General features: G+C 35.0%; 1 protein-coding gene across 1 annotated transcript; it reads left to right on the forward strand.

Annotated features, from left to right (window-relative positions):
* Nucleotides 1-774: 774 nt before the first annotated feature.
* LOC146141691 (ras-like protein RAS2) lies at nt 775-4919 on the forward strand. The gene is made up of 6 exons (XM_083389535.1): nt 775-864; nt 1630-1717; nt 2657-2759; nt 3012-3123; nt 4085-4203; nt 4835-4919. The coding sequence occupies exons 1-6, from the start codon at nt 775-777 to the stop codon at nt 4917-4919; spliced, it is 597 nt and encodes a 198-aa protein (XP_083245661.1).
* The last annotated feature ends 17769 nt before the right edge of the window (nt 4920-22688 follow it).

Consider the following 22688-nt stretch of genomic DNA (forward strand, 5'->3'; position numbering starts at 1 on the left):
GTCCAAATGTCCTCTTTTTCGCATTTCGAGTTACTTACTTAGGTAAACTTTTAACAAGACTTTTAGGCGAGACGCTGGTTTTTAGTAGACACTTTAATTTTTCTTTATTATTCTTTAAATGTAGACAACCATAAAGCAAAAAAGCTATAAATTATAATGCCGAAGAGTAAAACTCTGTTTACTGATGAGATACGCCTAAAGCATCCTTGTTTCAGAAAGGGACGTATTAATTTCGAAGCTGAATGCATTACTTGTGGATATCGTACGATTTTCTCAAACGTAACAATTCTACTTTAGTTTTGGGTGTTGAAGATATGGTAGCCCTAATTTATATATAGTTTTTAAACTGTATTTTGTATTCAATGTTGTTTTAGTGTAAAACAGCGTCGAAATGTTGCTAATACTGCCCAGTGAACTATTGGCATTTCAATGTATGCCTTGCGTTTAGTCATGGCAGAAGAGTAATACCTAGATTAGCATTTCACTTGATGCATAGAGACCACTCTGACAAAACAGGAAGCAAGCCGCATAAGAAAAGGGAGAACAGTTTTAGTGTTGGATTGAGTCAGTTGTACAATACACCAAACTGCTGCACTCAGAGAAGTCGGGTATGACATTTTTCAATTAGGTTTTGCGGTTAGGAAAGGGTATATTTAAAAATTTCATCAAATTAGTGAAGTTTTAGCTAGACATATTTGTTTCTTACTGTTAAAATTTGCTGATTAGCATTGAGAGACACTGTTTTAGCTAGTTTTATGCCTAGCAAAGGTTACAATGGCTGGCCGACCTGCAAAACAAACCTCGCTTGTAGTTGTTGGTGGTGGAGGTGTTGGCAAAAGCGCTTTAACGATTCAATTTATTCAGGTAATAGTAATTTTATTTACTAGTAAAGTTTTTGTATTGATAACATTTGGTCTATTGGGTGTTGTTACTGGTAAGGGTCAAGTTGGACACTATGTTATAGAAAATATCTTGTATTGGTGAATAGATGTAAATTATTATCATGTTTATCACTTTTTTGTAATTGCCTCTTACTGTATTACTGTTTTATTTTAAATATATATTTCTATTCTAAAGATTCTAACACTGTCAATTGTCCTTCTCTCCAAATCATAAGATCGAAGGAAAATCGAAAGGATTTATTTGAATTAAGATTATTATAGAAACCAGTGTTGTAAACAATTATTTTAAAAAGACTTACGTCCCAGTCAAGTTATTTGTATAATAACTTAAGTCCAAGTCATCAGTTGCGCAAGTCAAGTCCCAGTCAAGTCATGTCCTTGTCATATAAATAAAACGTTAAACCCATTAGAATTTTTAAACTCGTATGATTATGATCAATAACTGAACTAAAAATAAGGAAAACGGAACATATAGCAAGCAATTTGTTATTGTGCAAAAATTGGACAAATATCTAAATTTTATAAAAAAAATACAAGTCATTGACTTAGGTCATTACAACACTGATAGAAACTAATGATGTCGCTTTTTGCATTACTGCAGTATTCTGTGTTTGAAACTAAAGTTGATTTACATATTATTTTTTAACTCTTTTTTTTATCACAATATGTTGTCATACTTTCTGTAGACATAACCATAACCAATTGTAACACATTGTCTTGTTTGCAGTCATACTTTATCACGGATTATGACGCAACTATAGAGGATTCTTACCAAAAGCAATGTGTCATTGATGGCAAAGTTGGAAAACTTGACAGTAAGTGTAATATCATTCATTGATGCCTGTTTATTAAAAATATTACTAAATCATATTTTGGGTAACCTGACTGTCACGAACACAAATATTGTGCGCGTTATTTTGAGAAATACTTCGACGTTTTTTCAGTCTGAATACCCAGAAGTGTTACCTTGCAGTTAGATTTCTGAAGCACTCAAAAATGTTTTCACAGCCACGTTTAATGTAAAATGACCGGTTTTAACCGGTAAACATCACGCCACTTTTGGGGCATTATGAAAAAAAAAGTTTAACGCATAAGGAAAGGTTACATGGTTAGATACTAATTTGTGACACTGACACTGTTACAAGTCTATCCTAATTTAACGTTTACTTTCTTGTTTGTGAAGCCAGGAAGTAGTATAAAATACAATTTACTTTTTACTGCATGCTAGTGTGAACCATAATTCTGTGTTGATCTTTCCGATTTACATTGCCATTATAAACACTTTTTAAGTAGTCTTTGCTTAAAATTAAATTGAAACTATTAAATAAACTGTTTAAATTTGTTACAAGGTTAATTATTTATAAAACGTTATATAACGATATGAACATTTATTGCTTTAGATTTGTTAACCAGAACAGCTAATGCTAAATAAAAACGAATGTTTACTCTGTTGATTATATATTTTTAAATGTTTTAAATTTGATTGCCATGGTGCATGGCTAAACCTATTCAAGTATAATTTGGCATATTACCTATTATGTTATATCAGATCAGTTTTCACTATGTTTTTGATGTGTGAAAATTAAGTATTCTTTCATATCTTTTTTGCTTCATTTCTTGTCAAATTTATTTAGTTTCATAGTATAAAATACCAACCATGACAAAAGTGACAAACACTCAAACACAAGTAGCTTTCTATAATAGGTTTTTCATAGTTTTTTATCTAGGTTGCTAGTAATTTTTTTTTTACCTAGTTATTGATACAGCTGGTCAAGAAGAATTCAGTGCAATGCGTGAGCAGTATATGAGATTAGGAGAAGGATTTTTATTAGTATTTTCTGTTGCCGATAAATTAAGGTATGGTGTTTTGTTTTACTAGAATCCTGTATGGAAAACTTTATGTTAGGTTTGTAAAAATAACTTTATTCATTTGGCCAGAATGCTCATTTCTGGTAATTTTGGCTAATTTTATATCATAAAAACTTTATGCTTTAAATTCATTATTATGTTATATATGTGTGTGTGTTTTAATGCGGTAATTTTTTTTAAACCATACTTTAAATTGCATAATTGTGTAAAATAAGGTATCTATCCGGTTTGTCATTATAGTTTTTATGAAATTCACAATTTACATCGGCAAATATTAAGAGTGAAAGACAGAGATGAGTTCCCTATGATATTGGTTGGCAACAAATGTGATTTTGACACCCCACCTCGATGTGTAAGCTTCTTTTATTTGACAGTTTTTAAGTAAAATGTTTGAAAACTAGCAAAAATACTTTTCGCAACAGGTTTAATCAACAATGCAGGCAGATAAAACTCTATTACCTTTAAATTACATTATAGCCTATTGTTAAGTGCATCTCATGTTTGTCATTCTTCAATTTAATTTTGAATGGTGACCGACCTCTTTAGTATTTTAAGGTATCATATGTGCACTCAGTAGGGAAAATGTGCAATCGAGTATTTAAATATTTGTTTGGGGGTTTAACTTTTTTTGAATCTCTTCAAAATGCATCCTAGACCTTCAGGGGTAATTATCCATTCTTTAACAACCACTATCCTTAATGGTCAAACAAAATTATTAATTGCTATGACATATTGTTTGTGCACAGGAAGCAAAATGTTAGACCCTTGTATACAGCATCATTAAAAAAACTTTTTTTCCACACACAAGAACAGAATATATGTATTTTGTCATTTCGTAAAAACTATTTATATCTTTAACTCGTTGCTTTCACCAAGTAAATAGCACTATATGCCTTACACCGAATCCAAATGTGTTAGGCCTTGTAGTGTAATCAAATAAGTTAGTAGTATGTTTCTCTACTAGTTCCAAAAAAAAAAAATTAAACCACCCAAAGCAGTTTCAAGGCGTTAGCAAGATATTGTGCGAAGAATTTTAAAAGACCAAAACAAAAACAAAGACATATCGCTTCGTTGCATTAGACCTGGGCAGTGGGTTAGATGCCAACAATAGGTTTTTATTGACATAGGGCAAATAGTGTCTTTGAAAAAATCTGCCATTTTTGTATTATGTGCAATATAAAAACTTTGTATTCACTACACTATTTGGTGGAAAAACTTGTGATTTTTTTTGTGAGTATTAATTTGATAAATCCTGACTTGAAAACCCAAACTGTTGAAATGAATTGCTTACCTTTCAAAAATCCCTTTAAAAGGTTACCATGAGTGAAGCCAAATTAATGGCCAAGGAGTTTGGTGTTCCCTACATTGAAACAAGTGCCAAATTAAAGATCAACGTTGATCAAGCTTTTTATGACCTTGTTCGGAGTATAAGGTTTGTTGTTTTCTGGGGGAAACCACTTTTTAAAGGATATTGTGTGTAACTGTACATGTTATAAAATATTGACCACAGCTTTGTTTGAAAGTTACACAGCTTAAGAATAATTTGAAACTACTTTTAGGATCGTCTGTAAATATCCCAATTATTAAATAAAATAAAGATGGTCAAAACTTGTTTTTTTCTGTAAGTATTTGTAGCTGTACCTATTACAAAGACAATCGTATATATTAACTATAACCAGTGCTTATTGGGTATCATTACAATATAAAATACTGTTCGTCCACGCCTTAATAACATAAAGTATTAGTAGTATAAACCGTTTAAATGTTTAAATCAATGAAACTTGCACAAATATTATTGAATCTTTCATGATTAATCAATTCGCTGACCACTGTTTGTTACTATTTAAAAATGTATTAAATGCAAATCCAGATTCTATTCAAGGATATATTACGAAAATGTTTGAGAAATGCTGCATTATACAGCTATCCATTAAAAAACGCATACATTTTAGTGTTGTTTTTTTACTTTTTGTAACCTGGCGGTGTCTATCGTTTTTTGTAAATTTGGTGCGAGGACTAATTGTCCCAGAAGACACACTAATCCTTGCCGTTTAAATTCCTAGGGAATTCCAGAAGTACTCGGAACTGGCCAACCAGGAAGAATCGGGCGACTCGGGCGACTCGGGCAGCTGCTGTGTGGTGCTGTAGCGGCCCCTTTTAACCCCCGAACCCCATACCGCCCCAGCGGCGACGGGTGAGAGACTGTGAGTAGAAAAGGACTCGCCATGGCCTGCGGGACCCGCGGCATTCGCCACATATGGCCAAGAAAGCGGCCCGTCACTGTGCTAACGCTTCTAACTCTTGACAAAAAAGTGATAGACTAAACCAGCGTTGTTCTTGTTGTTGGTATTCTTGTTGCTCGTTTGTTTTCGTTTTAAATTCCCTATAGTAGGGCGACGTTTTCGTGTTTTTTACCGCTATTAAACTTATTATTCCATATTTTATCGTCGAACGAACGATTAATCGGCCATCCTTGGGTGGGTTATCACTTGCGTCCGCCTTTCTGTCCTCCCTGTTATTTGTACTATCATGCGCCTCCCGCCGAAAACTAGATATATCAAACACAAGGATTGGAAAAGTTTTTCGCATATTTGTTTCGGCTGACTTACGGAAATAACGCGAACTTACTGGGTTACCGAATGACGTAATTTGTCTAGTTTTGGCAATGGTAAACTTAAGTTTTTACTTGGAACGTTGCAGACGTTCGTTAGCATGAATTATAACATGTTGTGCTTTTTACGTAATCCCGGTACCGTACTTCTTCGAACGTAAGTCAAATCTCGCTTGAAACTGAAAATTGGTTACTATTAAAACCGCTGCAATGACTAAATACCCAACGGCTTAGCTTAGCACGTCAAACATCTTTTAAGTTGAAAACATTGAAACTTATATTTGTATTTTCTTGTCTGAGTCAAAATCAGTCATTTATAAGTTCTAGTTATATGGGCCGAAAATTTATTTTCGGGACATATCTTGTTTTTGCCGCTATTCTTTTTTGGTTTCCTATGGTATGTTTCAGACCGATTTTTGTCCGAAGCTTTATAGAAAAAGTAGACATCGTAGAACCTTCAAATTTTAAGACATGGCGTAGAGTAGTATGTAGGTGCTTTGTAGAAGTTTATGAGGCTGCACCCCCAGGGGCCTTTGCTTGGGGGGCAAAAACCTGAAGTATTGCGTTTTAGCTCTTTCTAGCTAACGACTGCCATCTAGCAGCAGAAAAACTTTCATACAGAATTCGTTCACATTCGCTTGCTTTGTCCAGCTTGTGAAGTGACGAAGCGACTCACCGCCTGCTGTGCTTTATGTCCCGCGCGTGAGACTTTCATTGTGCGAAGTGGCACGTCCTAAACTGGGCTCGTGCGACTTGCATTTTAAAACGAGGCTTCTCTTTAGTAAAATTACTTAATGCTGTTAAGAAACAACTTACCGCCGCAAATTTAAATGCGAAATCTGGTGGCAACTCTAATCCAACATATCAACACCAGGCCTGCACAACTAAAAATTGTGTGTTGATATGTTGGATTGGAGTAACATACTATACAAGTGCAAATAGCAAATATTCTCCAAATACGATTTTTCCAATATTCTCCAAATCGTATTTCATCGTATTGTCGCGGTAATACACAAAGAGGTAAGGCCGTGAATAAAGTTTCACCCACCGTACAATTAACGGAGGGAAGCATTGCGAGTAGAGATGTTCAAAGCGGAATATCGGCGACTCATTTATAATGCTTGCTTTCAATGCGGCGTTAGTTTTTTTTCGGGCGACCAATTACTTCGCGATAAGCTTCGCCTAATAATTAAGTGTCAATAGGGTGTATTTACCGCCGCAAGTTTAAATGCGAAATCTTAAGGCAGTGTGCGCCTCTCTGTTAGCACCTGTCGTGCATCTTGCTCCAACCAGCATACTACCAACATCAGGCCTAAACATCTAGCAAAACTTTCGATTTAATAGTTTGCGTATTGAGAACATAATAGTGTTTTTCATATTGTTCAAAACTACAGATTTAAAGCCTGTTTTAACAGTGATTGCTCGGCCCAAGCCATGGTAAAAAATTACTGAGTAAAAGTTTGCAAAAGTATAGCAAACCATAGGCGTTAAACCATTTTCAGTCTTTAAGAGAAAAATAATATTTGCTTTTCAAACACGTAAGCTGGTCAAAATTTAATAAAATGGCCATACGCAATATCTACGTAAATTTCATTTATCAAATATATGTTTCGATCATTCCCCAAATTCTACGCCATATTTGAACCCCTTTCGCATCAAAGGCATAAGTTAAGTGGGGAAGTTTTCGGCCCATATCTGTTTTTGCTTGCAGAAACAAGTTAAGGAAAATAGAAAACATAATATATAATATAAAGTACACAATACAAAATATTAAAAAAAAAATAAAATAAAGTAAAAATTGAAAATAAACACTAAGCCCTGAAAATATACCCCCTGACAAAATATACAACAACCGCACCCCCGTCTAGTTCTTTTTTGGTTTCCTATGGTATGTTTCAGACCGATTTTTGTCCGAAGCTTTATAGAAAAAGTATACATCGTAGAACATTCAAATTTTCAGACATGGCGTAGAGTGGTATGTAGGTGTGAGGCTGCACCCCCAGGGGCCTTTGCTTGGGGGGTAAAAACCTGAAATATTGTGTTTTAGCACTTTGTAGCTGACGACTGCCATCTAGCAGCAGAAAAACTTTCATACAGAATTCGTTCATATTCGTCCAGCTTGTGAAGTGACGAAGCGACTTACCGCCTGCTGCGCTTTATTGTCCCGCGCGTGAGACTTTCATTGTGCGAAGTGGCACGTCCTAAACTGGGCTCGTGCGACTTGCATTTTAAAACGAGGCTTCTCTTTAGTAAAATTACTTAATGCTGTTAAGAAACAACTTATTTTACCGCCGCAAATTTAAATGCGAAATCTGGTGGCAACTCTAATCGCAAATAGAAAATATTCTCAAAATACGATTTTTCCAATATTCTCCAAATCGTATTTCATCGTATTGTCGCGGTAATACACAAAAAGGTAAGGTCGTGAATAAAGTTTCACCCACAGTACAATTAACGGAGGGAAGCATTGCGAGTAGAGATGTTCAAAGCAGAATATCGGCGACTCATTTATAATGCTTGCTTTCAATGCGGCGTTAGTTTTTTTTCGGGCGACCAATTACTTCGCGATAATCTTCGCCTAATAATTAAGTGTCAATAGGGTGTATTTACCGCCGCAAGTTTAAATGCGAAATCTTAAAGCAGTCTACGCCTCTCTGTTAGCACCTGTCGTGAATCTTGCTCCAACCAGCATACTACCAACATCTGGCCTAAACATCTAGCAAAACTTTCGATTTAATAGTTTGCGTATTGAGAACATTATAGTGTTTTTCATATTGTTTAAAACTACAGATTTAAAGCCTGTTTTAACAGTGATTGCTCGGCCCAAGCCATGGTAAAAAATTATCGAGTAAAAGTTTGCAAAAGTATAGCAAACCATAGGCGTTAAACCATTTTTAGTCTTTAAGAGAATAATAATATTTGCTTTTCAAACACGTAAGCTGGTCAAAATTTAATAAAATGACCATACGCATTAGCCTATCTATGTAAATTCTATTTATCAAATATATGTTTCGATCATTCCCCAAATTCTACGCCATATTTGAACCCCTTTCGCATCAAAGGCATAAGTTAAGTGGGGAAGTTTTCGGCCCATATCTGTTTTTGCTTGCAGAAACAAGTTAAGGCAAATAAAAAACAAAATATATAATATAAAGTACACAATGCAAAATATTGAAAAAAAAATAAACAAAATAAAATAAAGTAAAAATTGAAAATAAACACTAAGCCCTGAAAATATACCCCCTGACAAAATATACAACAACCGCACCCCCGTCTAGTTCCTTTTTGGTTTCCTATGGCCCATGGTATGTTTCAGACCGATTTTTGTCCGAAGCTTTATAGAAAAAGTAGACATCGTAGAACCTTCAAATTTTCAGACATGGCGTAGAGTGGTATGTAGGTGCTTTGTAAAAGTTTATGAGGCTGCACCCCCAGGGACCTTTGCTTGGGGGGCTAAAAACCTAAAATATTGCGTTTTAGCACTTTGTAGCTAACGACTGCCATCTAGCAGCAGAAAACTTTCATACAGAATTCGTTCATATTCGCTTGCTTTGTCCAGCTTGTGAAGTGACGAAACGACTGACCGCCTGCTGTGCTTTATTGTCCCGCGCGTAAGACTTTCATTGTGCGAAGTGGCACGTCCTAAACTGGGCTCATGCGACTTGCATTTTAAAAAGAGGCTTCTCTTTAGTAAAATTACTTAATGCTGTTAAGAAACAACTTATTTTACCGCCGCAAATTTAAATGCGAAATCTGGTGGCAACTCTAATCCAACATATCAACACTAGGCCTACACAACTTAAAATTGTGTGTTGATATGTTGGATTGGAGTAACATACTATACAGGTGCAAATAGCAAATATTCTCCAAATACGATTTTTCCAATATTCTCCAAATCGTATTTCATCGTATTGTCGCGGTAATACACAAAGAGGTAAGGCCGTGAATAAAGTTTCACCCATCGTACAATTAACGGAGGGAAGCATTGCGAGTAGAGATGTTCAAAGCAGAATATCGGCGACTCATTTCTAATGCTTGCTTTCAATGCGGCGTTAGTTTTTTTTCGGGCGACCAATTACTTCGCGATAATCTTCGCCTAATAATAAAGTGTCAATAGGGTGTATTTACCGCCGCAAGTTTAAATGCGAAATTTTAAGGCAGTCGTCGCCTATCTGTTAGCACCTGTCGTGCATCGTGCATTTTTTTGTTAAATTATAATTTCCTTTAAAAAATCCTCTTGATGCAGTAAAGATATCTTGCAAATCTTAGAGCAGGGATTCCGGTAACAGCAGGATTTTAACTATTTTTACTATTCTGTTAAAAACAGGGGTACATCTGTTGTAAGACAATATGCTAGGTTTTATTTTAAACATATTCAGATATTTTGTTCTCGATTCATAGGAAAATTAAGTAATTTCTTAGCCGGGTAAATAACCAAAACTGTGCATATTGGATATTTGCCTGACACACTGGAGTAGGCATACACTATAATCCTACCACAGTTATGCAGTTAACGCACAAAATTTGGGTTAAGGTGTGAGTTAGCGTTTGGGTGTAGGTGGGTCAAATATTATTTATTTAATTATAATACTTGACCCACCCTAACCCCAAAGATAACCCGCACCCCAACCCAAATAATGTTTCTTGTGGTAAGATTCCAGACAAACGCCCCACTTGTAATTATATATGCATTTACCTACTTTGTGATCCGGGTAAATAGCGTCTTACCTAACTAAAATGCCAACCTATAGTTGCTATTTTTTCGTTCGAACGCCAATCTAACCAAATTAATGCGATATAACACATAAATGTAACATTTTTCAACTTAATTCCGTTCATTATACTTACCGTTTGTATATTGGGTCGTTATAATTCACAAAATTGCCAAAAAAGTTAAAAACGACGATTTTCTATTTTGCTCCCATAAGAGCCCATTATAAATTGAGGCAATTTGGGAAACATTTGAGCGCGCATGAATTTGATACCATTGTCATTTCGGCGAAATAATTTTTCATGCTTTTTTTAACATTTTACGCCGTTTACCACAATTTCACTTTCTTTTGCTTACTATAAAACTGAACTACAATTAAATATTTTCGCGTTTTTTGTAATCAATATAATCAGATTGTCAATTCATTCAGATATTTTCAGCGAAATAGGTTTTCCGTAGCCCATTTGTGCTTAAAAACAAAAAAAAATAAAGTTTGGGGGGTACATTTGGTCGAATTTTTAAAAACTATCCGCACATTAAAATTTCCTAAAAATTTACATACAACTACTAGAAAGTATTCTTAACCAGATAAGCATAGTATCTCACTCTGGTCATTCAGATATTTTCAGCGAATTAGGTTTTCCGTAGCCCATTTGTGCTTAAAAACAAAAAAAAATTAAAGTTTGGGGGGTACATTTGGTCGAATTTTTAAAAACTATCCGCACATTAAAATTTCCTAAAAAATTACATACAACTACTAGAAAGTATTCTTAAGAAGATAAGCATAGTCTCCCACTCTGGTCATTTAGATGTTTTCAGCGAAATAGGGTTTCCGTAGCCCATTTGTGCTTAAAAACAAAAAAAAATAAAGTTTGGGTGGTACATTTGGTCGAATTTTTAAAAACTATCCGCACATTTAAAATTTCCTAAAAATTTACATACAACTACTAGAAAGTATTCTGAACAAGATAAGCATAGTCTCCCACTCTGGTCAGTCAGATATTTTGAGCGAAATAAGTTTTCCATAGCCTATTTGTGCTTGAAAATAAAAAAAAATTAAAGTTTGGGTGGTACATTTGGTCGAATTTTTAAAAACTATCCGCACATTAAAATTTCCTAAAAATTTACATACAACTACTAGAAAGTATTCTTAACAAGATAAGCATAGTCTCCCACTCTGGTCATTCAGATGTTTTCAGCGAAATAGGGTTTCCGTAGCCCATTTGTGCTTAAAAACAAAAAAAAATAAAGTTTGGGGGGTACATTTGGTCGAATTTTTAAAACTATCCGCACATTTAAAATTTCCTAAAAATTGACATACAACTACTAGAAAGTATTCTTAACAAGATAAGCATAGTCTCCCACTCTGGTCATTCAGATGTTTTCAGCGAAATAGGGTTTCCGTAGCCCATTTGTGCTTAATAATAAAAAAAAAAAGTTTGGGTGGTACATTTGGTCAAATTTTTAAAAACTATCCGCACATTTAAAATTTCCTAAAAATTTACATACAACTACTAGAAAGTATTCTTAACAAGATAAGCATAGTGTCTACCACTCTGGTCAGTCAGATATTTTGAGCGAAATAGGTTTTCCATAGCCCATTTGTGCTTGAAAATAAAAAAAAATTAAAGTTTGGGTGGTATATTTGGTCGAATTTTTAAAAACTATCCGCACATTAAAATTTCCTAAAAATTTACATACAACTACTAGAAAGTATTCTTAACAAGATAAGCATAGTCTCCCACTCTGGTCATTCAGATGTTTTCAGCGAAATAGGGTTTCCGTAGCCCATTTGTGCTTAAAAACAAAAAAAAATAAAGTTTGGGGGGTACCTTTGGTCGAATTTTTAAAACTATCCGCACATTTAAAATTTCCTAAAAATTTACATACAACTACTAGTAGTATTCTTAACAAGATAAGCATAGTCTCCCACTCTGGTCAGTCAGATATTTTGAGCGAAATAGGTTTTCCATAGCCCATTTATGCTTGAAAATAAAAAAAAATTGAAGTTTGGGTGGTACATTTGGTCGAATTTTTAAAAACTATCCGCACATTAAAATTTCCTAAAAATTTACATACAACTACTAGAAAGTATTCTTAACAAGATAAGCATAGTCTCCCACTCTGGTCGTTCAGATATTTTCAGCGAAATAGGTTTTCCGTAGCCCATTTGTGCTTGAAAACAAAAAAAATTAAAGTTTGGGGGGTACATTTGGTCGAATTTTTAAAAACTATCCGCGCTTTAAAATTTCCTAAAAATTTACATACAACTACTAGTAGTATTCTTAACAAGATAAGCATAGTCTCCCACTCTGGTCAGTCAGATATTTTGAGCGAAACAAGTTTTCCATAGCCTATTTGTGCTTGAAAATAAAAAAAAATTAAAGTTTGGGTGGTACATTTGGTCGAATTTTTAAAAACTATCCGCACATTAAAATTTCCTAAAAATTTACATACAACTACTAGAAAGTATTCTTAACAAGATAAGCATAGTCTCCCACTCTGGTCATTCAGATGTTTTCAGCGAAATAGGGTTTCCGTAGCCCATTTGTGCTTAAAAACAAAAAAAAATAAAGTTTGGGGGGTACATTTGGTCGAATTTTTAAAACTATCCGCACATTTAAAATTTCCTAAAAATTGACATACAACTACTAGTAGTATTCTTAACAAGATAAGCATAGTCTCCCACTCTGGTCATTCAGATATTTTCAGCGAAATAGGTTTTCCGTAGCCCATTTGTGCTTAAAAACAAAAAAAAATTAAAGTTTGGGGGTACATTTGGTCGAATTTTTAAAAACTATCCGCACATTAAAATTTCCTAAAAATTTACATACAACTACTAGTAGTATTCTTAACAAGATAAGCATAGTGTCTACCACTCTGGTCAGTCAGATGTTTTGAGCGAAATAGGTTTTCCATAGCCCATTTGTGCTTGAAAACAAAAAAAATTAAAGTTTGGGGGGTACATTTGGTCGAATTTTTAAAAACTATCCGCGCTTTAAAATTTCCTAAAAATTTACATACAACTACTAGTAGTATTCTTAACAAGATAAGCATAGTCTCCCACTCTGGTCATTCAGATGTTTTCAGCGAAATAGGTTTTCCGTAGCCCATTTTTTTATTTCGAAAGCTAATAATAGTACGTAAAATTCAGCAAAAAATTAGCGTGGGGGGAACATTGAGCTGGATTTTTCAAAACTATCCGCACATTAAAATTTCATGAAAATCTCCATAATATCGGCGAAACACATTTGTTACCTACATAAAAGAACAATCCAATCTCCTATATCCGCACAATTTATTGGTACAACAAAACCAACCACAAAGGTATCGTGGCAGCTCCCATCATAACATAACACGAATATATATAAAGAACGACACAAAAATAGGGCACTCATATTGAAACAAAACTTTGTCAGCGTTTTTACTTTATGTCAGTTTTCCATTTTGAAGTAGCAAGATATAATTGATTTATCACAATTTACATACAGGTCACTCGACAAAGTAGCTTTGCGCATCTGCGGTTGATTAAAATGGCAATGTGACAGTAAAAAAATGCCTAAAATGCAAAGTATTAAAAACAACAAATTTGGGCAGATCTAGGGGCTGGGCATAAAAATTTTCAGATCGATGTCACAACGCCATATATCAACATGATGATACTAGTAACTATTACAAACTTTCTGCTTCTGAATTAAATTCCACTTGAACATGAATAGGTGGTTTCTATGACACTGAGCAAGCCCTCTGTCCGTCTTCATCAGGCTGTTATTGGGCTCTGAAAAATCCTTAGATGTGAGCCTTATAATATTGAGTTTCCTAAAACGATTACGATGAGACGTCGGACATTTTTTAGTGATTCGCGCCAAAAAAACATTACACACCTTGCCAGTAATTATTGCACTAAGAAAGCGCAATAGCGGACGCTTGTTGAAGGGGTTATGGCGGGGAATTGCTGGGGCTGCAAGCCTGCAACCCATATTGGTTGTTAAATTATATTTGTCATCCGAATGAGACATCAAAAGTAGTAAAACTCAAGGCTTCTTTTCAGTTGTGTTACAGATCCCTTTCTCTTTAAAAACGCATAACATGTAGATCTGTCTTAATGAATGAAAACACAATAAATTACTGTGTTTTTTTAGCAAAGCTATTTTGTTAAAAAAATTCGAGTATTTGGGTCGCGAGACCTCGGTACTAGCAATTTTGGGTCGCACCAAAAAGTATTTGCGGACCCCTGTATTAGGCACATAAACTTGTTTTATATATTGATCGAAACTACAGATTTAAACTCTGTTATAACTTTGATTGCTCGGACCAAGCCATGGTAAAAAATTACCCAGTCGAAGTTGGCAAAAGTATAGCAAACCATGGACGTTAACCCTTTAACTGCGGCGGGCCAATAAATTGGCTCCAGGACCACCAGTCATTCTTACTGCTGTAAAAAGCTTATTAGTGCAAATATTTTTTTCAGTTGGGGTGTTTTGAAAGAATATGTATTTATGTTTCATTTGGACTTAAAAAATATATATGTTAGCATTTGAAAAAAAATAGTTAGACGTATTTTAAAAAAATAAATAAAGAAAAAACAACTTTTTTTTTTACTTTGTTTTGAACGTTTTGTTTTTGTTTTTTGCTCATGACTAGGTTCTAAAGGCTGCTTGGAGTCTATTTTTTGCATTACCAGCTAGTTATGGCTTTTTGTTTACATTTTAGCTTGTGTGTGACTGCAAATTGCAAACTGCAAACATTGAAAAAATATACTGCAAATGAAGCTGCTTTACTTTTGCAAGCTAACAGTGATTTAGCAAGTAGTTGTGCTTCATTCTCAAACGCTAGTGATAACAGTAGTTTATGTGAGATTACAACAGTTCAAGAACTTTCAGATAAAAAACCGAGTCCCTCACAGCTAGAAGTTCCTACCACAACAGTAAGTGTATCTGGCTCAAAGTGACCAAGAAGGCAGAAAAAACTACATCATCAAAGCGACAAAAATCTTCACAAGCCAGTTCTAACAAACCTGAATTGTTGTGGGAATCTGTTGGTTTTGATTTTACCCCAACCATAACCCCCCTTTGCTGAAACATCTGGGCATTGTGGCCCAAATTTTGACAAACATGTATCTCTGCTACAGTTTTTGGAACTATTTTTATATGAGTCTTTTTGGAATCTGATTTGGATGCCTAAAAATTGGACCAACTGTCACTATGAATTTGTATATGTTCCTATATCGATTCCACTTGTTCGTATTTCTGTAATCTGTGATTTGTATTGTTACATAATATATTTGTTGTTGTCACTGTGTGAACCATTTATTTTTTTCTTATATCAAGTGAAAATTGTATGTAGTGTTTTTTATTGCGTACTTGCCACTTTTTTGTGCAATTTCGCTGAAAAACAGGTTTTGTGAAAATAGGTTTTGTGACGTCACAGCTATACTGATGACGTCAATGGTGTAAATAAAACAGAATTTTGTGCAGAGTTAGCTACTTCTTTACTTAGTATTAGGACTTTTGAAAATTTATGTTTAAAAGTTGTTTTTTTTCATAAAAATACATTTCAAAGTGACGTCATCGATTTTGTGATGACGTCATCAAAAAAAAGTTTTCACCCAACTTGTAGAAAAATTCAAGAGGAACAACTTTGCCAGAGAAACTTATTGGCTATCTTCTAAGACTTTTGCAGCAGAAGTCATAAAGCAGCACCCGGTCAAAACTTGAGATTTAGCGAAAAAGAATTAAGCAGTTAAAGGGTTAAACCGTTTTAAGAGAATGATAATATTTACTTTTTAAACATGTTAACTGGCCAAAGTGTAATAACATGCTTGTACGCATTATCTACGTAAATTCCATTTATCAAACATATATTTCGATCATTTCCCAGATACTACGACGCCATATTTGAACCCCTTTCGCATCAACGCCAGAAGTTAAGTGGGAGAGTTTTCGGTCCATATCTGTTTTTGCTTACAGAAACAAGTTAAGGAAAAAAATATAAAATATATAATATAAAATGTACAATACAAAAAATCAAAAAATAAAAAAAAATTTGAAATTTGAAATTAAAAAAAAACAAAAACCGCACCTCCGTCTATTTGGATTTGACTTGCAAGGACAATAACTTATGACTGAGACATAACTGGCTAAGCAAATGCTTGGAATTAGACTTTCAATTTGTTAGTATTATATGGGCCGAAAAAATGTTTTCGGAACCAATCTTGTTTTTGCCCGAAAATGTTTCAGACCGATTTTTGAAGTATACATCGTAGAACTTTCAAATTTTCAGACATGGCGTAAAGTGGTATGAAGGTGCAATGTCGAGGTTTATAAGGCTGCACCCCTAGGTGCCTTTGACTGGGGGGAAAAACCCTGAAATATTGCGTTTTAGCTCTCTGTAGCTAACGACGGCCATATAGCAGCAGAAAAACTTCCATACATAATTCGTTAATATTCGCTTGCTTTGTCCAGCTCGTGAAGTGACGAAGGGACAGCACGCCTGCTGCGCTTTATTGTCCCGCGCGTATAAGACTTTCATTGTGCCGCGTCCAAAACTGGGCGTGTGCGACTTGCACTTTAAAAAGAGGCTTCTCTTTAGTAAAATTACAAAATGCTCTTAAGAAACAACATATGTTACCGCCGCGAATTTAAATGCGAAATCTGGTGGCAATATACACCTCTCTCTCTTTGCACCTGTTTCGCATGTTACCAATCCAACATATCAACACCAGGCCTACACAACTTAAAATTGTGTGTTGGTATGTTGGAATGAAGCAACATACGAAACAGGTGTAAATAGCGCATATTCTCCAAATATGTTTTTTTAATCGTATTTCAATTTATTGGCGCGGTAATACACAATGAGGTAAGGCCGTGAATAAACTTTCACCCACCGTGCAACTAACACAGGGAAGCATTGCAAGTAGGGATATTCAAAGCAGAATATCGGAAACACATTTATAATGCTTGCTTTAAATGCGGAGTCAGCGATTTTTCGGGCTACCAATTACTTCGCGATAAGCTTCGCCTAATAATCAAGTGTCAATAGGATGAATTTAACGCCGCAAATTTAAATGCGAAATCTTGAGGCAGTGTACACCTCTCTGTTAGCACCTGTTGTGCATGGTCCTCCATCCAACATACCAACATCAGGCCTAAACAACTAGCAAAACTTTCGATTTAATAGTTTGCGTATTAAGCACATCATAGTGTTTTTCATATTGTTTGAAACTAAAAGCCTGTTTTAACAGTGATTCCTCGGACCTAGCCATAATAAAAATTTACCAAGTAAAAGTTTGCAAAAGTATAGCAAACCATAGGCGTTAAACCATTTCAAGTCTTTAAGAGAATGATAATATTTGCTTTTCATCAAAGGCTTTGGCATCAAAGGCATAAGTTAAGTGGGGAAATTTTCGGCCTATATCTGTTTTTGCTTGCAGAAACCAGTTAAGGAATATAATAAACAAAATATATAATATAAAATACAAAATATTAAAAAATAAAAAATTGATAATGAATATTAAAAAATAAAAATTGAAAACTAAAAATAAAAAAATGAAAATCAATTAAAAAACTAGACGAGGGTGCGGTTGTTGTGTATATTTTGTCAGGGGGTATATTTTCAGGGCTTAGTGTTTATTTTTTAATTTTTACTTTATTTTAATTTTTTTTTTTTGTAATTTTTTTTTTTAATATTTTGTATTTCATTCTCCTTAACTTGTTTCGGCAAGCAAAAACAGATATGGGCCGAAAACTTCCCCACTTAAAATATGCCTTTGATGCGAAAGGGTTTCAAATATGGCGTAGAATTTGGGGAATGATCGAAACATATATTTGATAAATAGAATTTACGTAGATAATGCGTATGGCCATTTTATTACATTTTGACCAGCTTACGTGTTTGAAAATCAAATATTATCATTCTCTTAAAGACTAAAATTGGTTTAACGTCTATGGTTTGCTATACTTTTTCAAACTTTTACTCGGTAATTTTTTACCATGGCTTGGTCCGAGCAATCACTGCTAAAACAGGCTTTAAATCTGTAGTTTCAAACAATATGAAAAACACAATTATGTTCTCAATACGCAAACTATTAAATCGAAAGTTTTGCTAGATGTTTAGGCCTGATGTTGGTATGCTGGTTGGAGCAAGATGCACGACAGGTGCTAACAGAGAGGCGTAGACTGCCTCAAGATTTCGCATTTAAATTTGCGGCGGTATATACACCCTATTGACACTTGATCATTAGGCGAAGCTTATCGCGAAGTAATTGGTCGCCCGAAAAAAAGCTAACGCCGCATTGAAAGCAAGCATTATAAATGAGTCACCGATATTCTGCTTTTAACATCTCTACTCGCAATGCTTCCCTCCGTTAATTGTACGGTGGGTGAAACTTTATTCACGGCCTAACCTCTTTGTGTATTAGCGCGACAATACGATGAAATACGATTTGGAGAATATTTGCTATTTGCACCTGTTCTGTATGTTACTCCAATCCAACATATCAACATGCAATAAGTTGTGTAGGCCTGATTTTGATATGTTGGATTAGAGTTGCCACCAGATTTCGCATTTAAATTTGCAGCCATAAAATAAGTTGTTTCTTAAGAGCATTAAGTAATTTTACTAAAGAGAAGCCTCTTTTTAAAATGCAAGTCGTACCCCTAGGGGCCTCTGACTGGGGGGCCAAAAACCTAAAATATTGTGACGTAATCGTTTTAGCTCTTTGTAGCTATCTACTCCTACCTAGCGGCAGAAAAACTCGATACAGAATTTGTTTATATCGCTTCCTTGGTTCAACTCGCGAAAGGACTAGTGGCTGCTGACATCATGCTGCGCTTCACTGTCCCGCGCGTGCAACGTTCATTGTTCGAAGTGGCTGCGTTAGTAAAACTGGGCGCGTGCGACTTGCATTTTAGAAAAAGGTTTGACTTAGTAACTACTACTCTTACAAAACAGCATATTTTCAATGCGAAATTTGGCGGCAGTGTACGCCTCTCTATTTGCACATGTTTCTCCAATCAAAATAAATATTAAGAATACTGTGTTTATTGGAATTCAATTGGCAAAACTTTCAATTGAAAAGGTGGTTTATTAGGCACATAAACATAAATATAAACTTGTTTTGCACATTGCTCGAAACTACAGATTTAAAGTCTGTTATAACTGTGCTTGCTCGGATCAAGCCATGGTAAAAATTTACCCAGTAAAAGTTGGCGAAAGTATAGCAAACCATGGACGTTAAACCATTTTAAGAGAATGATAATGTTTTATAAACAAGTTAGCTGGACAAAGTCTAATAACATGCTTGTACGCATTTTGTTAAAATAAACAAGGTAAGGAAAATAAACAAAACAAAATATAAAAAATAATAAGGTAAAATATAGTAAGATGAAATATACAATAAAAAAACAATAAAAGATGAAAAGATGGAAAGAGGCTATAGTCGGCCAAAGTTCTGGATGACGCGATATCCATCGCCAATTCCACTTGTACACTAGCGTCATATGACACCATAACCTCTTCACCGGACAGAGGAGACAACTGTGTCAGCAATTGAATAAAATTTGACGAGTTTAGAACAGTCCACTCTGTGTTTCCCACTAGTGAAGAGATGACTTTCGCTATGTACTTTGCCAAATTATAGGTTGGTGTACCAACAAACAAAACAATTGGCCGGAGAGGGATGCCTTCTTTGTGGATTTTAGGTAAGCCATAAATGTGTGGAGCAGAACCGTCCGTGCTATGCAGCTGGTGCAACACGGCTTCTGAAATACATCACCTCTCCGTATGCAAAGTAGCAACAAACTTATTGAGGATGCGACATTCCGGTCTCACCGATGACACCAAATTACAATCTGCACAGGGGGATGGAATACACCACGCCTCATTTGTCAAGAAATTGATGGGATCTTTGGGGTGACTCAAAAACCTTTCGGAGAGTATTGGCAGTTTGCATACCAACCGCTATACCGAAGTTTTCCAGTATATTTCGCAACACATCGATTAGTTTTGGTAGGTAGGGCAGCGTGACAAACCCATCTTTTTTTACAAAACTGACCTGCGTAGAAACAGAATTTGGTCGGTCGTGGAGCATCCAGTTTGGGTGGGCTTCGTGTACCTTCTTGAGTTCAACCTCGCGCTCAATGCTGTTGGAACATAAGGGTCAGGCCTGGTCTTCAAGTGATCGCACGATACCTCTCTTTTGGTAAATGGGTTGATGAGAACGAAAATTAAGATACCTTCCGGTACACGTTACTTCGTGTGCAAAGGATAAAACTAATTTGGGCATTTTTTGTTTGAATTTGTTCGGTCGTGGAGCATCCAGTTTGGTTGACCGTTGGACCTCAGGGCTTCGTGTACCTTTTTGAGTTCAACCTCGCGCTCAATGCTGTTGGAACATAAGGGTCAGGCCTGGTGTTCAAGTGGTCGTACGACACCTCTCTTTTGGTAAATGGGTTGATGAGAACGAAAATTAAGATACCTTCCGGTACACGTTACTTCGTGTGCAAAGGATAAAACTAATTTGGGCACTTTTTTGTCCGTACGTAGCTTGGATAAAACTAATTTGGGCACTTTTTGTTTCGCACGTAGCTCAAACAAAACTAATTTGGGCACTTTTTTGTCTGTACGTATAGCGAGGATAAAACTAATTTGGTCACTTTTTGTCTGTACGTACGGTACACTGTAAACTATAAAGGTGGATTTTAAAGGGGTGGAATGGCATGTTTTCGTCTCTAAAAGGCAATTAATTGCGATTTATACCCCAGCTTTAGTTGTACGAAAGGTGGGATTTTATTTTTACACCCCAACGCTAGGTTAGAAATTTTTTTGAACCGGTGGTGTTTTCCACCCACATAGTAGTTACACATTTAGTTTAGAAATTTAACACGTGTGTTATTGGGTTATATTATGTTAACCACCCAGCTCGATAATTACTTGTTTTTGTAGTTGACTTTACTGAAAATAGATCAGAGTGAGACAGCTATATGTCCCTATTGTTGTGTTGAAAAGTACGCCATTCCAAGACTGAAACGAATATGTTGTCTTCGAGAATTGCATAAAAGTTTTAAAAGACAAAACAAAGTCGTGATAAAATATGAATGACTCCACGTAGCTCGTACAAGTTTTAGAATACAACGTAAATTGAGGTAATAAGAATGTTAGGCTGTTTACCAGGTGATTAAAATGAACCAATCAGAGGAAATGTACTGTCGATTAATTATCCGCAAGAATAAGTAGTAAATATTCATCGGCTTAAATATTTTAGGGACAAGATTCATTAAAATATATTAATACCTAATTGTATATCTATTAAATTTATTTATTGTTTTTAATTCAATACAACCAAGCTGAGTGTTAGTTTCAGTTATAATTTATTTTTGTATTGACGATTCGACCACATGTAAATTTATCATGTGGTCTTGCGCAAAGTAGAGCGACTTTGTCACATGTTGGTTATAGAATGGCTGTGTTTGCGCTGAATAATGAATCATGTCAACAGTAAGTTTATAAGTATATAAATACCAAAGTAAGTATTTTGTGTAGAGTTCGTGTTGTATATATATATATTGTTTGCTATTATTATTATTAGCTCTTTTTGTAAGTTATTTATGTTAGCGGCGACGACTGCCGGGAAAAATGGCGTTCAAGTTGGCTTATGGTTGGTTACCCAACGTACAATAATTAAAAACTGGTTGCCACAGAATCTTTGAAATGTGTTTGAAAAGCCTCATTTTTGGCGCTGGTCTATGAATCATACCATAACTCACATTATTTTGGAAAATGGAGTTTAACTAATGGGATGGTTTCCACCACTAGAGGCGTTGCGTGAGTCAGATGAACAGTTGCGAGCGCCTATCTTTTCCAATGGTTATTCGTTGTTTTCAGTTACGTGTTTTCGCGCTTTGTTCTTGTAGAATTTATTGTGAAGCTAATTATTCGTTTTAAGTTAACTTTCATTAATATCTATAATCATTTTTTATTCGCAATTTCTTCAAATACTGGTAGCGAGAAGTTGTTGAACATGTACTGTTACAACTTTAATTTTGAACTTAAAATAGGGTTTCGGTTAAAACCAGGAAGCATTTGCGTCAACTTTAAATTATAAATAAAATGTAATTAGAATATTTAAGGTCAGCTAGTTGCAAACAAAGTTGAAATAAGCATTTTTTTGAGGGAATATTGTAGTTGTTGTGGTACTGCTGTTTTTTAACCTATAACTTTGCATTTTGCAAGTTGTTTCATTCACACTTTTTAACAGACATTTTTAATTCAAAAATATATCTTCTATATGGTATTCTAAACGACATTGTATTGCTTATGCACTAAAAATTTTCACCAGATATTTATTTTGTACTCAACATTAATTTAACACCTTTTAATACAAGATACCTCACATCTGAAGAAACAAGACTTGTTACAAGACGTAATGGAACACTAAGAAATATTCTTAATGCCAAGAACGTCTCTGTTAAGACCTTGCCTTCAATAGATGTTGGAGTATGACTTGATCGCCACACGAACACGTCTCCTGGTTCGTTGTTGACTTGCAGAGAATGCACAGCCACAATTACAAGATTGTCTATATCGTTGATATGCC

Source organism: Ascidiella aspersa, chromosome 5 (genome assembly GCF_963924565.1).
Source record: "Ascidiella aspersa chromosome 5, kaAscAspe10.2, whole genome shotgun sequence".
Lineage (NCBI taxonomy): Eukaryota > Metazoa > Chordata > Ascidiacea > Phlebobranchia > Ascidiidae > Ascidiella > Ascidiella aspersa.

Bases quoted from the DNA above. Each gene is read 5' to 3' on its own strand.
- LOC146141691 (XM_083389535.1), top strand. From the start codon at position 775: ATGGCTGGCCGACCTGCAAAACAAACCTCGCTTGTAGTTGTTGGTGGT. The intron at 1,718-2,656 runs GTAAGTGTAATA...TTTTTTACCTAG, and splicing joins CAAAGTTGGAAAACTTGACA to TTATTGATACAGCTGGTCAA. The intron at 3,124-4,084 runs GTAAGCTTCTTT...TCCCTTTAAAAG, and splicing joins TTGACACCCCACCTCGATGT to GTTACCATGAGTGAAGCCAA.